The sequence below is a fragment of the Papaver somniferum genome, chromosome 7, assembly GCF_003573695.1.
Source record: "Papaver somniferum cultivar HN1 chromosome 7, ASM357369v1, whole genome shotgun sequence".
NCBI classification, from domain to species: domain Eukaryota; kingdom Viridiplantae; phylum Streptophyta; class Magnoliopsida; order Ranunculales; family Papaveraceae; genus Papaver; species Papaver somniferum.
This window is the reverse complement of record NC_039364.1, coordinates 228437831-228455108: the sequence shown is the minus strand read 5'-3', so window position 1 is coordinate 228455108 and position 17278 is coordinate 228437831. Positions and strand designations below refer to the sequence as shown.

Genomic DNA, 17278 nt, shown 5'->3' with positions numbered 1-17278 from the left:
CGGTTTACGCCTACAACAAGGTCCTTTGGCCGCGGGATACACTCTCACGGCCAGTTTACGCCTACAGCTAGCTCGAGTGGGGACTTACGCTCCTCGAATAAAAGAAAAAATTTTCACCATGGGTATTACACCCATGGTTGAAAACTAAAGCTAGGTCTTTTGCAAAAAAAAAAAAGGAGCAAATGGCCGCATTCGTAATTCTTTACTCATAATTCAAGTAATGTTGTCATTGACGCTACTTTCAAATCTCACTACAATATTGCTAACGAAGAGATGTCATTCATATGGGGATAAATTTCCTAAGTTCATGAAAGCAACGACTAGGGTTTACATCCACAAAAGAAGAATGAATTGGGAACGAAAAGGGGAGGAAGCACGTACCTTGCTGCTGGAGGACGCGTGACGACAAGACAGTTAACGACGGCAGCAAGGGAGCAATAAATGCTGAGGACGGGAGTTGGAGAAAACGAAAAGAACACAAAAAACGAGGGATAAGCGTCCTTTAATACATGAAGCTGGCGGAGTTCTAACGAAAGAAGGAAACCTTCTTTGTTTTGAACATGGGAAGGGAATCCGGGCCCACTGCTCCACGGTCGCGGCAACGCCGCCCTGCACGACGCCAACAGTCGACTTCTCCTGGAAAGCCTATTTTCCTCGTCTCTATCTCATCTGGTATGTCACCATCTATTGCTTACCCTGCAACAATGTTGTTATTACATGCTAAGCAGGGAACTTAATGTTGATGGTGGTTTTTAGTTCAGGGTTTGTAAAATCCTGTATTTAATGCTCTGTCATCCTACAGAGGAATAAAGGCCATTTAAAAGTAATGAGTGTCCAGACCTCTTTACTTACATATGTATTGAACAATTCAACATATTTATGAAAATTATCCAGAATGGTGCATGAAGCAACAATCTCAGATATTCTGTAAATTTTAATCTATCGCATTGTTTACTAATGCATGGACCGTCTAGTATTTTCCTATGCTATGTTCCCTAGCTGAACTTTCAATATTGGCATGACATGACGATTAATGTTCACTCGCAGCAGAGTAGCACGAATCTCCCGAAGTGTCAGTATTGAAATTTGCATGAAAACACTTGCGTAGGTTACACCATCATCTGACAAAGAAATTAGCGTGTTTACACACCTTTTAATTAAAAGTTAGCGCGATCGAACGCGTTTAAATTCCTTAAGGGAAATCTAGGTTGTCCGTATCAGTCTTAAGAAACGATCACAGCCACACAATTTGGCCACTGTTGATGGTGGAATTTAGTTTAGGGCTAAAATTGTAAAACTAGATTTAGTGTACTGATATCTTGCAAAAGGTAAGGCCGTTTGAAAAACGATGAGCGCATAAATCCTCTCGTTTTATTTATTTGAAGAAATTTAATAGATATATAAAATTCACTCAGAATGGTGCATGTAGCAACAATCCCAAATATTCTGTGTATTTATAGCATTATTAATTAATGCATGAGTTGCGTTGTATTTCCTGTGTTGTTCTCAGTAGGGCTCTCATTATTGGTGCGGCATGACGACTGAATGTTTACCCTCAGCAGAGTAACACGAATCTCCAAGTGTCAATAGTGAGGTATGCACGAAATATCCGCAGGCCATACCATTATCTAACCAAGAGAACCCTGTGTCGGTGCGCTTATATTAGCCCGATCGAGCATGTTTATTTCCCTAAGGGAAATCTGGACTGCCCATGTCAGTCTCAGAAACCATCACGGCCACGCAAGTTGGCCGTATAATTTAACTAGCCTAGACGAACCCTAACAGGAGCAGGCAACCACCGTGATGTTCACCGGCGGGCCCGCCTATGCCCTAGCCGGTCGAACACCACGCTATACCCCTAACGCCTTTCAAACGCCGACCCCAAAGAGGGATGGACGCGTTGCTTTGGGAAGGCTCAAACGAGCAAGACTGCTTAAGACAGTCTCAAAACTATTGTGACCGTCCAACTTCACTAGCCTGATTGGACGTCTTAGATCGCACCCTGAAAGATGGAGGAGGCGCCAACACGCACATTGATGGTCCCACTATATCCCTCCCCGACCGGTTTTCTCACGACCTAGCCCTAGAGCAATGAACGCTTGATCGAAGTATGGCTGACGTGATGCTTAAAGGGTCGCGGAAATCCCACTAGCGTCTTAAATCGATCACAACCATCCAACTTCGCCAGCATGTTTGGATGGCTTAGATCAAGTCTAGGACCATAGGGCGAGAACACATAAGTTCACCATCGTCCCAACATGTGCCCCACATGGTCGGTCTCCCCAAAGGAGGAGCATAGCCTGCCAAAGGGTTTGCGGCATTACATATATGTCGCAGTTTGATCGTGACCATCCATCTTCGCCGGCTCGGATGGAGGGTATAGATATAGACTGAGGAGGTCCAGAGAGCATCAACATGATCACCGTGGGCCCACCTGCGCATGTAACCGGTCGTCCAAGGTGGACCATAGCCAGGCGCCTCGAAACGTGCGCCCAAAGATGGCATACCGTGGCCTCCTAAAATCCTTTGCGGCAAAGGATTTCTGTTGCAAATCAATCACGACCACTCACCTTTGCCAGACAAATTGAGTGGCCTAGATCGCACCTCCGCGAGACAGAGTGGCATGGACTTGTACACCGGCAAGCTGCCTACACGCATGCCCGGTCGGGCCCACCAAAAACTTTTTCCATGCTTGATTTCGGTCAAGCTAAAGAGTGATGCTTGCGCACCTCTTTAAAACCCTAAAATCCTTTGCGACAACGGATTTCTATCGCAAATCGGTCACAGCAACTCATCTTTTCCGGTCAAATTGAGTGGCCTAGATCGCACCTTCGTGGGATGAAGTGGTAGGGACATGTACACCGGCAGGCCATCTACACGCATGCCCGGTCGGTCCCACCAAAAATGGTATCCCTGTTTGAATCGGTCAAGCAAAATAGTGATGCTTGCGCACCTCTTAAAAACCCTAAGTTCCATCAACGGTCGCAAATAAGCGTCATGAACCATCTCATCCGTCCAACTTTGCTAGCTTGGTCGGACAGCCTGGGTTAAAAGCTAGACGACCAATGAAGCATCCCGATGATCACCGTCCGCCACTCTTCCGCATGAAGTAATCGACCAAAGCATGGCTCGCCCATGCAGCCTCCAAACGATCACTTGAAGATGGTTGGACGTGATGCTATTTTAAGACGCTTGATCCGCGACTTATTCGGTCAAGCTTTAAAACATCGATGCTTCATACATGTTGATTGTTTGAGATGCATAACATGCATCAAACATACACGATATTGCATGAATATCAATTATTTAATTAACTTAGCATCGTATGCTATTTCCTGCAGTGGGTCCCACGATCCACTCATTCGAGACATCAAGCATGTCACAAACTGGGGGATACTTACTGGGGTATTGGTCTGGCGGTTAGCGTGCAGCGTGCAACGCGCCATTACAAGAACGTGTCAGGAGGCATGGACGGTTAGCGGTGATGGAAGAAATGGGAAAGACGTGATCGCGTAACAATCACCACTTCTACACGATCCCACTACTCCATCACTCCACTTCCTGCGAGATGAGGGTTGCGCTCAATGACTTGTATAAATAGGTACTTCACCTATTTTCCAAACAAGATGAATACACGAAAAAGACACAGAGAAAACCAAGTGTTGTATTCAGTATCCATAAAACACCCAGAACTGATAGCATAAATTGTGCAAGCCATTTCAGTATTCCGATACAAGTCATAAACAGCCAACACTTTCACAATCTCAACACCTTCTTCGCTTCACTCCCTAAGATCAACCCCATCTTCTTCAATTTGTGACCGAAGCAAGTCTGGAACGGCCATTTCTTGGTTTAGGCCAGAATTGTATAGATTGATCTCTCGAATCAAAAGCACTCCCATGCAGTGCATTTATTTAGGGTTTAGATTCTTTTCTCATCCACACACACCCAAATTACCAAAAACAGCAGAAACAGTTTTCACCCATAAACAATTGGCGACCACAGTGGGAGATTAATCTCTCGGTTGTGAAGTCAATTTCTTCAATACCCAATCCTATTTGGCTGATTTCAAAATGGTTGGTCTTAGGACTTCCCCAACAACTTCAAATCTCGGTCGAAGTTCCTCCAATGAAGATACTCTTCTTCCCCACGGTATATCTGATGGTGTAACCGGAAGGATCCCAACATTGATCGAGTTAGCATGGGTGAAGGAGATTCACAAGAAGAACATGGACCTAGTCAAAGAAACAATAGACGGCATACTCGATCTCCTCATCAGGATGACATCGGATATGAGCGGTTCTCCTGTCACAAAGATTTGTACATTGGGGACTGATCCTCGCAACGATCCTCCTCAAGCCAATAGTTTCACTATGAACCAGAGGCCGGTGGATCATGAAGTGGCTTCTCTAGTGGAAATTTTATGAGAACTTCTTCACCTCTCAAAGAGTCAGCGGGTAGAGACGTTTGTTGCAATCAACCAGATAGCCCTGGACGTGCATCTAACTCCTTTGCGTCCAGAAGCCTCGAAAACACCAGAGATTTCTGTGAATAATGTCACGTTTACATAAGAAGACGTGATGGCGGAAGAAGGTTACAACCGGGCCCTACACGTTACTGCACGTATCAAAGATTCAGAGTTCAAGAGAGCCCTCATCGACACATGAGCGTCTTCGAATGTGATCACTCTCAAGGCACTCAGGACGTCCAAGGTTCGCCCAATCAAGATCATGCGACAGCCTACCACGATGACAGACTTTGAAGGAAACCAAACCAACACGTACGGGTATGTCAATCTGAATTTATCTGTAGGGCCCGTCCAATCAAAGGTGAAATTCGAAGTCATGGAGAAGGAGTCGGACTACCATATGATACTGGGGAGACCATGGCTTCATGACAATAGGATCATCCCGTCGATGTATCACCAGTGCCTGAAGATTATGCTGAATAAAAAAGTCGTTCGTATTCTTGCATCATTGTCTCCTTACGCACCAATATGTGGAGTGGAATTGTTTGAACCAAGAGAAGCTCCGCGGGAAGAATCAGACAAAGTTCATTGCATCACACTCCCCACGTGGGTGTCAATCCAGGAGGAGGATCGACTTGCATCATTGAAGTCTAAGCCCCATGATGCATCTTTGCTGACAAGGAGTCCCGATTCTTCTTCATCATGTGAAGCCACGACCCACGCTCACACTAAGAGGGAACTAACTTTTGTGGCAAGCCGTGACCAGAAAGGGAAAATCGTGCATCGACGCCGCTGTTAGCAATTAGCATGGAAGACTGTTACCCAGTCTCTCCACACAACGGAATGCTACAACAACGACGAGCCACAAGAGGAAGTGCTAGATGCTCCACGACAGCTGCAAGATGACACCAACTCCACAACTGATGAGCTCGAAATCGTTAACATCGGGAATGAGGAATCTCCTAGGCCTATTGAAAAAGCGGGGGTCTAGCAACACCATCCAATATTTTTCTTAACAATCTGTATGGACTAACTCCAAAATACTTTTCTAGAGAACCAACTAGACAGTCAGACTCAATGTAGATAAAAGTATCTCAAGGAGTTAATATCTCTCTCTTGATTTGATTTTTACTCAAGCTAAAAAAACAATAGCGAGTCTTTATCAAATACAAGGAATACTTGGACGGTACCAAAGACCAATGTCCAAGGATAAATCAATATCAATCAACAACCAAAAGTTGGATTTCAAATTGATGATCACGAATGCACAACCTGTATTATTTCAATTATATAAAATATAATGCGGAAAAGAAATAACACAGACACCAGAAATTTTGTTAACGAGGAAACCGCAAATGCAGAAAAACCCCGGGACCTAGTCCAGATTGAATACACATTGTATTAAGACGCTACAGACACTAGCCTACTCCAAGTAAACTTCAGACTGGATTATAGTTGAACCCCAATCAGTCTCCCACCGATCCAAGGTACAGTTGTACTCCTACGTCTCTGATCCCAGCAGGATACTGCGCACTTGATTCCCTTAGCTGATCTCACCCACAACCAAGAGTTGCTGCAACCCAAAATCGCAGACTTGATAATAAACAAATCTGTCTCACACAGAAAAGTCTATCAAAGGATAAATCTGTCTCCCACAGATAAACCCTAGGTTTTGTTCCGTCTTAAGATATGAAATCAAGGTGAACATGAACCAATTGATAATCCGGTATTATATTCCCGAAGAACAACCTAGATTAATCAATCACCTCTATACAATCCTTCCTGACTACACAGGCGGTTTGTCGAGGAATCACAAACAGTGAGACGAAGATGTTTGTGACTTCTTTATCTTGCCTATCGGAGAACTCTCACGATCTCAAGCCAATCAAAGATTGTACTCGTAAGATAGAAGATGCAAGATCAGGTCACACAACTACGATAAAAGTAGTATCGGTCTGGCTTCACAATCCCAATGAAGTCTTTAAGTCGTTAACCTGGTTTTAGAGAAGAAAACCAAAGGCTAAAGGAGAATCGACTCGAGCGAGCGCACTAGTATCATACAGACGTGTGGGGATTAGTTTTGCATAATGCTATATGTCTCCTTTATATAGTCTTCAAATCAGGGTTTTTTCTTAGTTACAAAGCAATCCATATTCACCGTTAGATGAAAACCTGATTTAGATTCAAGCTAATATTTCTCAACCGTTAGATCGAAAACTTAGCTTGTCACACACACTTGGGTAGACGTTTACTAGGTTTGTGAAAACCATTCCCAAACGTGTACGTGTATGTTGGTTCAACATAGTAACCCAAAAGATTAACCATATGAGCATTTCATATTAACCTTGTTCTTCTTCACCATAACTAGTTCAATTGACTCAAATGAACTAGTTAGAGAGTTGTTCAATTGCTATGAGATCCTATGTAACTACACAAAACACAATTGAAACAAAGATGATTCGATTCGATTTAATCAACTCATGAACTTTATAGCCACGGTTTGCATAAAGCATTCCTTAGTAATTTAAGTTTCATGTTCAAAGCACATCTTTAGAATAACCACTTAAGCTCACAAACAAGTTCGAGGACTTAAGACAATGGGCGGAGTTTTCCAAACTCAGCAGAAAATCTCGGCGAGGAGACTTTCGCCAGTTCGGGGACTAGGTTCGCGGACTGAGTTCACGGACTTACACGCAAACGAGTTTTTGGAAAATCCCAGCAGAAATTCTCGGTACGAGAACTTCCGTAAGTTCACGGACTGGGTTTGCGTACTTGGAAAAGCCAATTCCTCCGGTTTCTCTCAATCAACAAAGTTCGAAAACTTCGGATTAAGGAGTACATGGTTATGTAATCTAAACTCTCATTACAATCATTGAGACATTCTCAGAGGACGCTATGTAGCCGTTATTCACAGACCGATTCACGTCAGAGCAATTCTCAAGTAATTGAACTTTTCATGACTTTCATCACTAGGTGAAGATAAACTTGATCAAAGCGAAACGCTTTACCAACACATGATTTCGAGATATAGATAGGCGAGATATACTCGGCTCGAAATATCAAGTGTGTATGATCCAGTCTATATAGCATACGACTTTTGTCTCATAAGAAGTAGGAGATAGAAGAGATAGACTTTTGAGTGATAGATAAGTTCAAGTCTCCACATACCTTTTTGTTGATGAAGTTCCACGGTTCCTTGAGTAGATCTTCGTCGTTGTATGATGAATCGCCATGAAGTCCTTGAGCTCAACTACACTTTTTTATCCTAGTCTGAGACTTAACTATCTAGGCTAGAAATCAAGACTCGTAGTTTTGATCACTAACATTGACAAATATGCTTGAGATAGAAACGCATGTGAGGTCGACCGAGCTATGCTCTAACACCTAAGTGATGTATTCAGTATCTAGAAAACACCCATAATTGATAGCTTACATTGTGCAAGCCAGTTTAGTAATCTGATACAAGTCATAAACAACCAACACCTTCACAATCTCAACACCTTCTTCGCTTCCCTCCCTAAGATCAATCCCATCTCCTGCACTTTGTGACCGAAGCAAGTCTGGAACAGCCATTTCTTTGTTTAGGCCAGAATTGTATAGATTGATCTCTCGAATCAAAAGCACTCCCGTGCAGTGCATTTGTTTAGGGTTTAGATTCGTTTCTCATCCATACACACCCCAAATTACCAAAAACAGCAGAAACATTTTTCACCCATAAACAACCACGCAATTTAATTGGCCAAGTCTACTCCTAGCGGAACTAGGCGACCACAGGATGACCACCGGTGGGCCCACTAATACCCCAACCGTCCGGGCTCCATCTAACACACTCCAACGTCGTCGAACACTAACCCTAATGTGGGTGATCGCGTTGTTGACAAAACGAGCTCAAACGAGCTAAGACCGGCAAAAATGGTCTCAAAATCCATCGCTTCTGTCCAACTTAGTCGTCCTAATTGGACGGCTTAGATCGCATATTGAACGATCAAAGAGGTGACAAGGTGTTCACCGGCGGCCCAATTTTCTTCCCAGTCGGTCGACTTGCTCATGGAAAGCCAATGATGCATCAAATCATTCGATCGAACAAGAGCAGACATGGCTGCTTCGAAACCCTAATTTACGTTTGCGACAGTATGTTACTATCGCAAATCGATCATGAACGCCCATCTTCGCCAGCCAAATCGAATGGCTTAGATCTAATTTTAGATAACCCAAGAGATGTCAAAGTGCACACCAGCGGCCTGTCTTTACACATGGCCGATCAGCCTGCTTGAACTAGCGCCCAGCGCTTCAAATCGCTTAGCCAAAATAGGGTTGGCCGCACGGATTCCAAACCCTAATTAGAATCAACCACAACACACAACTGCTGCAAATCATCTCGTCCGTCCAACTTTGTTGGCTTGGTCGGATGGTTTAGATCGGATCTAGATGGCCAACAGGGCGATGCCGTGATCGCCGGCCACCCCTCCTCCGTAGAGAACAATCGGCCAAGTCATGACTCGTTCATAAGGTCCCCAAACGATCACTCAAAAAAGGCCATTCGCTACTTGCATAATTCAACAACAGTCATTAACCGTCGCATTCACTAAACTTGGCTAGCCGATTTAAGCGGTCCAGATCTAATCTGGATCGACCGATAGGATTTTAGAATGGCTACCGGACGCCATTCTCCTAAAGGGCCTGACCGACCACTCCCTAGGATGCGTGCGTAGCTCCTACCAACTCACTGAAAGAGGACGGCCACGCTCCTTTTAAGATACTAATCTCCGCTACTGACTTAGACGAGCTGGGAATCAATGATGCTTTATATACATCGATTATAAATGATGTTTTATAAATATTGTTTCTACCAATAATTTTGACCTAAAAGCACTATATACTGCTTTCGCGGCAAGTCTCACGACTTGACCCATTTACTCGAGACATCAAACATGTCACAAACTAGGGGATGCATACTGGGGTATTGGGCTGGCTCGACGTCCAACGCGCCCATTACGAGAAAGTGTCAGGAAGGACGGACGGCTAACAATAATGAGAGTAGTGGATGAGAGTGACTAGTTCCCTCATAACGGAAACACGATGATCACCACCTTCCACACAATTCCACTTTTTTACTACTTGACTTCCTCCACTTCTCATGAGATCAATGACTTAGATAAATAGGTTTTCAAGCTATTTCAAAACACGACAATCGTTATCAACACAAGTATCCAAAAACCATATTCTAATACAAGTCACAAAACAGCCATAATAAACGAGATTCTCCCTATAAAAACCAATTATTATTTTTTTATTTTTTTATTAATGGACAAGTTCATACTGTGTTGCAATCCCAGGTAAATGCAAATATACCCTTGCTTCAATAAATATATGCGAATAGGAAGTATATGCGAATAGGAAGTATCTGCGAATACTATAAGTATCTGAAACCAACTTACTGTTGCAATCCCAGCTAATACTATCTTGCTGGCTTGCCCAATTCACTGAATGCCTTCATTTTCAACTCTAAGAACAAACTCTCATCATGCAACATTAATGAACCCAAGAAGATCATTACACTCTTAAATTACATAGACTAACACATAACAGCCTAAATAAAGCCTTTACATAGTTAAAATGATGTTCTAAACTGGCAGCTTCAATAAATATATGCGAACAGTAAGTATTACCATAAGACAGCAGTAATCTTAAGTACCAGCCTACTCGAGATAGTGGCCAAAGACTTCTGTATAGATGATGTCCCAAAATTCTTCCCACTTGCCAATTTCCCCCAATTTCAAATCCTTGTCTTCTTGAACCCGTGCCAGAAAATGTGCAGCTTCCTTTCTTTCACTTTCACCATTAGACGCCATTGCATCAAAGTAAGAAACACCAAAACTGTCAAGCTCAGAGATAATACGTTGGGCGAGGTCAAAAGCCTTATCTTGGTCTTTTCCTTCGCCTGCACACCTCCACTGTACCGAGCAAGTTCTGCACGGATTTTTAACAGTTACCCCTTTCCCACTACAGTAACATACACCTCTGTGTCCAACTTGCATTAATAAATTCACAAACATCTTCAGATGGGCAGTAGAGATAGAAACGAGAAGCGTTATACTTCTTCGCAAGTGCTACCCCTAAAGCAATCCCTTCCAACTGTAGAAGGAATGGTGAGACATACTCCCCTTTAGTATTAACCTTGGACCTAGCAACTATTGGTCTCTGACAATTATCGCGTATAATAGCCCCACAACCAGAATTTCCATCGCCACTAAAAACACCATCAGTGAAAATATCAAGGATTAGTTTTGAAGCTTTCACTTTGTATATAAGATCAGCATCGGTTTCCGCTCCCCATATAGCCAAACACAAAGCCAACCAACGAGATTTTGATGGAACCCAAATTTCTTCATCACTACCTACGTAATCACTATCTTCAGAACCATCTTGCCTGTCAAATTACATTAAAAAGGGTAATCAACAGAGAGGGGTGGTAAACAAACTTTTCAAAACAAACAATATTTTCTCAAGGAGCGGGGTTTATGTTGCTAGTCACAGTAATGTCAATTCTAAGATTAGAAAGTGCGGAATCATTATCTAACTCACTCTTGCACAACTCAAATGAACAGATAGGATCAGCCTATTTGCGAGTGCTCCAAGGTTCTTATCATACTACATCAGTAAAGTTTTGACTCATGGAGGACATTCTCAGTCACAGAATTCCGAACAGGAGACCTCAATTCAAACAGAACAGTACCTTACTAAGACAGACTCTTACAGGCATGAGTTAAAAACTCCTGACCATGACAATTTTACGTTGCCGCAATCAAAGCAGAGATTGTAATTATTACTTGAGCATGACGAGAAGGAAAGTAACGGAAAAGGGATTCTAAATAACAATCTCCTTAACTGAGACAATTTACCATTGATTTTCCGGCTCTTCAAGTTTATTCCGTTTTTGTTCAATATCAGAGGCAGATGGCTCTTCCACATAAGATATATATACAACATCCTGCAAAAAAATTGTTGCTAAACTGTAAGAATCAGAAAAAACACCAAAATGGAGGTCAAAACAGCTTCAACTTCAAACAAGAACACAAATGATGGAAGGGAGCTTTATTACCGGATGTCGCATTGATTTGAGCCTGCGCTTGCTGTCGTTGTATGCTGATTCATCATCTTCTTCTTCTTCTTCTTCTTGTTGATTTTGCTGTGGAAGTCCCTGCAAGAAAAAATAGTAATTTAATGATTACACAATACCATAAAACAGTAGGTATCCCAAACAGATAAGCTTACATTTGTTGGTGGTGCAAGTAATTCATCCATTGTTGGCGATAATATCTCCATATTTAGCTTCCTCCAATATGAGATGATGCTAAGTAGTACAGCTGCAGACAGAAACTAACCCCAAATCAGATATTATATTAACCCAAACAAAACCCTAATTAAAAAAAAATTAACTCAAATTAGGTTACCTAAAAATATATCCAGATTCATCAACAAAGAGAAGAAAACACGAGATACATAGCTCATAAAGTAACCCCCAAATCGGATAGTGACCCAAACGAAACCTTTAAAAAAATGGGAAAATTTTTGATGCGGGAGAATATTGGATGTGGGCGTGTGGGACTAATGAGGTGCTGCCTTTCTACTCCAACTATAAAAAAAATGGGAAAATAAGTATCAGTGTTTCTACTCCAACTATACCCTTCCCAAAATCTCTCTAGTCAATTAAGAGAATAATACATTTCCTAAATTAATGTGAATGTAGTTTCCTAATCAATAAAAAATTTTACATCCTTAATTAACGTTGACTACTTGCAAACTAAAAGTAAGAAAATAAAAAACGAGATCTTATCCAGTTGTAACTTTTTTTGTGTGTGTTTACAGAATGGGAGAGCAACACGGGATATCTTTTGAGGCCTTTGTTCACCCCATTGTGTCACAGGCGGGGACGACGAACGTGCTGACTGAGAGCGTTTACGGCTGCTAGTTCCAATAACAGCATTGAGCTTATTCATACTTTGGAGGTATCCCAATCATCAGGACCACCTATTGCTCGATGGACACTGGGTATTAGCTTGGGTGTGAAACAAGAAACTTATAAACAAGAGTCTGCTATAAATTTAAATAAAAACAAGTGATATAAAATGACATCGTCCCATCGAGCATAACAATGTGTAAAAAAAAAGAGTTTGATATCCACCACGTAATAAAGTGAATAGAAAGCATCTCCATGAATAACGTTACGAAAAAAATATAGATGAATGGAAGTAGCAATCAAATGTAAAAAATGCTGTAAATTTTGGAAACAACTAATCATTTTTTGTTCTTAGTCATTTTTCCTTTTTTCCCCTTCTTTCCCCTTTTCCCCACCTCCACAGGATCTTTATGTCTCGCAGAAGACTCCCCTATTGTTTTCTTTCGAATGGGATCTTTTAGTGTTGTGTTCCCCTGTGGAAGATCTTCATCTTCATCGCTTATTTCAAGCAAATTCTTTTCGCGATCAACTCCAACGTTATTAGGCTGGGCTGTCGAAAGAGATTTTGTCTCTTTAAGAACCTGCAACAACGCCTGTTTTACAAATATACTTGCTTCCTCATTTATACAACCTGTTGTAGCTATAGATAACGCTAAGTGTGACAACTCACTATAACGTGCTGATAAAGATGGATCACAATCAACCATTAAACTATTTCCTTGAGAATCAATAACTATACTATTTGATGCATCTTTCGTCCACCTTTTCAAGTAGTATTCTGATGGAAGATCGGAAATCTTCAAATGGCGCAGTACTTTCAAAATATGTGGTAGGCTTTGAAAGGGGACAGAAAATAAGAGCAAGAGGAAGCCTACTTGTTAACCGCAAGTGCACGGTGTCGATTGTAGCTTGTGAAAGAACGGGTCATTTCCACAGGGACTAGGGTGTATAGTTGAAGTTTTTAAGCTAGTTATCTAAATTAACAAGGCAGTAAGTAAAGCAATGAGGTAACAGTGACAGAGAACAAAGAAACAGTGAAACAAAGACAAGCAAACCAAGGCTGTGAGCGAAGGGCAGTGATGGAAGCTAAGGGATAAGGTGAGAACTAAGGCTTCAATTCCACCCCTAGCTGCATATAATTCTCTAAGATGATATACTAGTCTTCTCCTATCACAGCGATGCCTTAATCTCAGCTATCATATGTCAATCCCCTAGCATTACTTGTCTTTCTAAGGTACAAGCAATCTAAGATTATACTACATTCAGTTCATATAGCCTTTTCGGAAATTAAAACATGCTTGTATCAAACTGTCATGGAGAAGAAGTGCTCATACAATAGGGTTATATTTATCTAGAGTTTCATATCTGCCTTAGTAGTAGAATTAAAACATGATGAAGTTCTTAAACATGTTGTTTGTCAGACAACAATGTATAAAACTATCCTAATGATGCTAACATAAGAACATAACATGAACATGAGCTTAATGAAAATTGTAACAATCACACAATCACATTCAAAACATGTTGGAGTTCTGAACAACAAATATTTAACAGTGCATTTGAATTGAAAATTGTGGAACTGAAAGATTGACAAACCCTAAAACTAACAGTTCATGAAAATGTAAATTACAAAATAAAACCTAAACTATTCCTATTGATGCTCTGGCTAATCCAGGCATACCTTCTACAACACCCACACATCCCTATTTATAGTTGCAACACAAAAATATCAAAATCCCCAAAAATTAGGGTTTCACCTAAATCGAAATTAAATCATACCAACTCTCTGAAATTTGATTTTGATTTCGACCCATCCCTCTTGTGCGTCTCCTACATCTCCTGTTGCTTCCAATTTCATCTTTAACCTAACCTATTTCATCAACCCCTAAAACTAGGGTTTCAGAGAGAAAAAGATCGAGAGGTTGATGTAATAGGTAGATAGAGTGATGGGTGTTGGTTGTTAGAGTGATATGATGAAGGTGGTGGCGGTATGGAAGGTGCAGACGGAGTTGGTGGTGGCAGTGGAGTAGTTGCAGAGGGAGTGGGAGGAAGAAGATGGGTTCGATGGAAAGAAGGAGGGGAGTGTTTGGCGATGGGTATAGGTGTAGGTTGTTACAGTGTGAAGCGGGTGTAGCCAATTCGATGTCCAGCGAAGCTGAGCCGTGGGATGCGGAAATGATAGATAGATCTAACGGCTACAAGTGAATAGGCTGGTATCGACCGTCAGATGCCTGATACAACGAAACTGACGGCTCAAGATGGGGTTAGGTGTTGTAGTGTTAGACAGGAGCTTCAGACTTTGATGTACTGACAATGCTGCGACCGTAGGATGCTGAGATGATCCAATCTGATGGCTAGAAAGGGAAACGGGTATGGATATAGGAAATGGGTTTGGGTGAGGGTTTTGGGCCTTGGGTATGCCAATCCCATATCTTCTTTAAGAACAATTCTTCCTCTTCAAGCCCAGTTCTAGCCTTTTGGTCTTGCGCAAAACATTCTTCGCGGCTTCCTTGTGTGATTCCTCTTGGCTTCCACCACTTTTCTGCTCTTTTTGCTCCGTAATTCATCCAAACTTTATTTACAACCTAAAAATGCAAAATTAATTAATAAAAATATTTATACTTGAAAACAATGAAAATACAGAATATGGGATAAAATGTAGAATTAATGCACAAAAGATGAGTTAAATGCCAAGAAAAATATATAGAAATATGCACTTTTTAGCACTCATCAATATGCGCACATAATGTGCCAAAGAACTCAAACTTTTGGCAGCTACACTGGAATGTAAGGGTAGAGGAAGTGATACGTACCGTGCGAGGTGCTCGTTTTCCAATATAGGATGATACTTTGTATATGCTAGTTGTTCCATCATCACTATCAAGTTTGAATTCAAGGTCAATGAGCCTCTTAACTTGCATCTGGAATTCATTGAAAATCTTACTAGTATATATTTTAGATGATTTTTCTTCTACTTCCCATACTGACGTCAAGTTTGGCCTCGTTGCCATAGATTTGTAATCTGCTTTTTTGGCTTTTTCGCGCCGAGCAGCAACTGCTTTATCAAATTGACCCACAAACTCTCGAAGAATTTGTTTCTTCTTGAAATATTTTTTGAAGTAATTATTTATGCTCTCACTTCTTTGAGTGGTTGTCATACCAGCGCAAAAATGCTCTCTGCCATATACTTGTGCCCATTTTTCACGTAACTTGAATAAGTTGTTCAACCATTTGTCATCCTTTAACTCATATTTTTCAAGCAGTTGTTCCCAGCTTGATCGAAACTCATATTCAGTCTCATAATCATAAATACATTTTCTAAAATCACTTAAAAATGATTCATGAATGCCAAAAATATGTGATAAGTGTTTCGCAGCATTTTGGAAAATATGCCATAAGCAGAGACGATGATGAGCATTAGGGAATACCTGTTTAATTGTGTTGGCAATCTGGCTGGCATGATCAGTAAATATAGTTTTCATCTCTTTTCCTTCCATTACTGTGAGGAATGTTTCAAACAACCATAAGAATGAACGTGTACTCTCATCCTTTAATAAAGCACTTCCAAATAGTATAGTCTGACCATGATTGTTCACCCCAAAGATTGGTGCAAATGGCAAGTCATAACCATTGGTTTTGAATGTAGTGTCAAAACACACAACATCTCCAAATGCACTATAATCTAGCCTAGATTTTGCATCGCACCAGAAAATATTCATAATACGGTCTTCTTCGTCAGGTTGAATAGTGTAAAAAAAAGACTTATTTTCTTTTTGCTTTGCTTGGAAGTAGTCTAAAAGAAGTTGTGCATCTCCCGCTTTCATCCATTCAATGCGTTTTCCTTGCACCAAATTATTACAGTCTTCTTGAGTAAAATTAAGATTTTGTGGCCCTCCTGCTTCTTCGCTCATATACGAGAAAATCCTAGTTGCTCCAAATCCGCTGGAAATCATATTGTTTATTAAAGTAGCTTGAGCAGGTAGCATCTTTCTTTGTGATCGCAACAAATGCACCTTATCTGAAGATGCAAGCTCATGGTTATGATCGTCCAGAAATTCCACAACATAATAGTTTTCATTGTCATTGATTTTAATTTGCATTCTTGCCATACAACCTGTTCTCGTCACTCCCCGAGGTTTAGTTGGTGTTCCTCTTGTATGTTTTTCCCGCTGGCCTTCACATGAGCAACAAAATGTCCTTCCAATAATTTTTTTGTCTACTTTTCTTTTCGAAGCCCAATGTTTCCTCACGCTAAAACCGACACTTCTTGCATAAACATTATAAAATTCATATGCATCATCTTCCGACTTAAATATTTTCCCAATCATAGTGATATCATCTCCCGTAGCCTCCTCAATAACACTAATGTCTTCGGTATTAGTTCGAACAACCACATCATAGCCATTTTCTGTCACCATAACTTCGCTTGGACAACCAATTTCATTCGAATCAACTGAATAATGCTTCTCTTGCGCTCCATCCCGAACAACCTCATCTAGATAACTAGATTCATTCAAATCAAATGGATAAAACTTCTCTTGCTCTCCCATTCTGTAAACACACAAAAAAAAAGTTACAACCGAATAAGATCTTGTTCTTTATTTTCTTACTTTTAGCTTGTAAGTAGTCAACGTTAATTAAGGATGCAAGACTTTTTATTGATTAGGAAACTACATTCACATTAATTTAGGATATGTATTATTCTCTTAATTGACTAGAGAGATTTTGGGAAGGGTATAGTTGGAGTAGAAAGACTGATACTTATTTGGTAAAAAAAACGGTTAAAAAAGTATACAAGTGGAAGCACCTCATTAGTCCCACACGCCCACATCCAATATTCTCCCACATCA

General features: G+C 41.0%; 2 protein-coding genes across 2 annotated transcripts; both read right to left on the bottom strand.

Annotated features, from left to right (window-relative positions):
• Positions 1–9805: 9805 nt before the first annotated feature.
• On the bottom strand, positions 9806–12044 carry LOC113293448. Its single transcript, XM_026542082.1, has 5 exons — positions 11923–12044; positions 11744–11835; positions 11571–11669; positions 11371–11459; positions 9806–10898 (listed from the first exon to the last, which is right to left on the bottom strand). Exons 1-5 carry the CDS (start codon positions 11978–11980, stop codon positions 10472–10474), a joined length of 765 nt encoding a protein of 254 aa, XP_026397867.1. The 5' UTR covers positions 11981–12044; the 3' UTR covers positions 9806–10471.
• A 722-nt stretch (positions 12045–12766) lies between these two features.
• Positions 12767–16978, bottom strand: LOC113296074 (protein FAR1-RELATED SEQUENCE 5-like). The gene is made up of 2 exons (XM_026544414.1): positions 15242–16978; positions 12767–13225 (listed from the first exon to the last, which is right to left on the bottom strand). The coding sequence occupies exons 1-2, from the start codon at positions 16976–16978 to the stop codon at positions 12767–12769; spliced, it is 2196 nt and encodes a 731-aa protein (XP_026400199.1).
• Between the last annotated feature and the right edge of the window lie 300 nt (positions 16979–17278).

Excerpts from the sequence above, each read along its gene's own strand:
- LOC113293448 (XM_026542082.1), bottom strand. The coding sequence starts at position 11,980 with ATGAGCTATGTATCTCGTGTTTTCTTCTCTTTGTTGATGAATCTGGAT. Across the intron at positions 11,670-11,743 it reads TACTTGCACCACCAACAAAT|GGACTTCCACAGCAAAATCA; the intron begins GTAAGCTTATCT and ends TTTTTCTTGCAG. Across the intron at positions 10,899-11,370 it reads GAAGAGCCGGAAAATCAATG|GCAAGATGGTTCTGAAGATA; the intron begins GTAAATTGTCTC and ends GTAATTTGACAG.
- LOC113296074 (XM_026544414.1), bottom strand. The coding sequence starts at position 16,978 with ATGGGAGAGCAAGAGAAGTTTTATCCATTTGATTTGAATGAATCTAGT. Across the intron at positions 13,226-15,241 it reads GAAAACGAGCACCTCGCACG|ATTTCCGATCTTCCATCAGA; the intron begins GTACGTATCACT and ends CGCCATTTGAAG.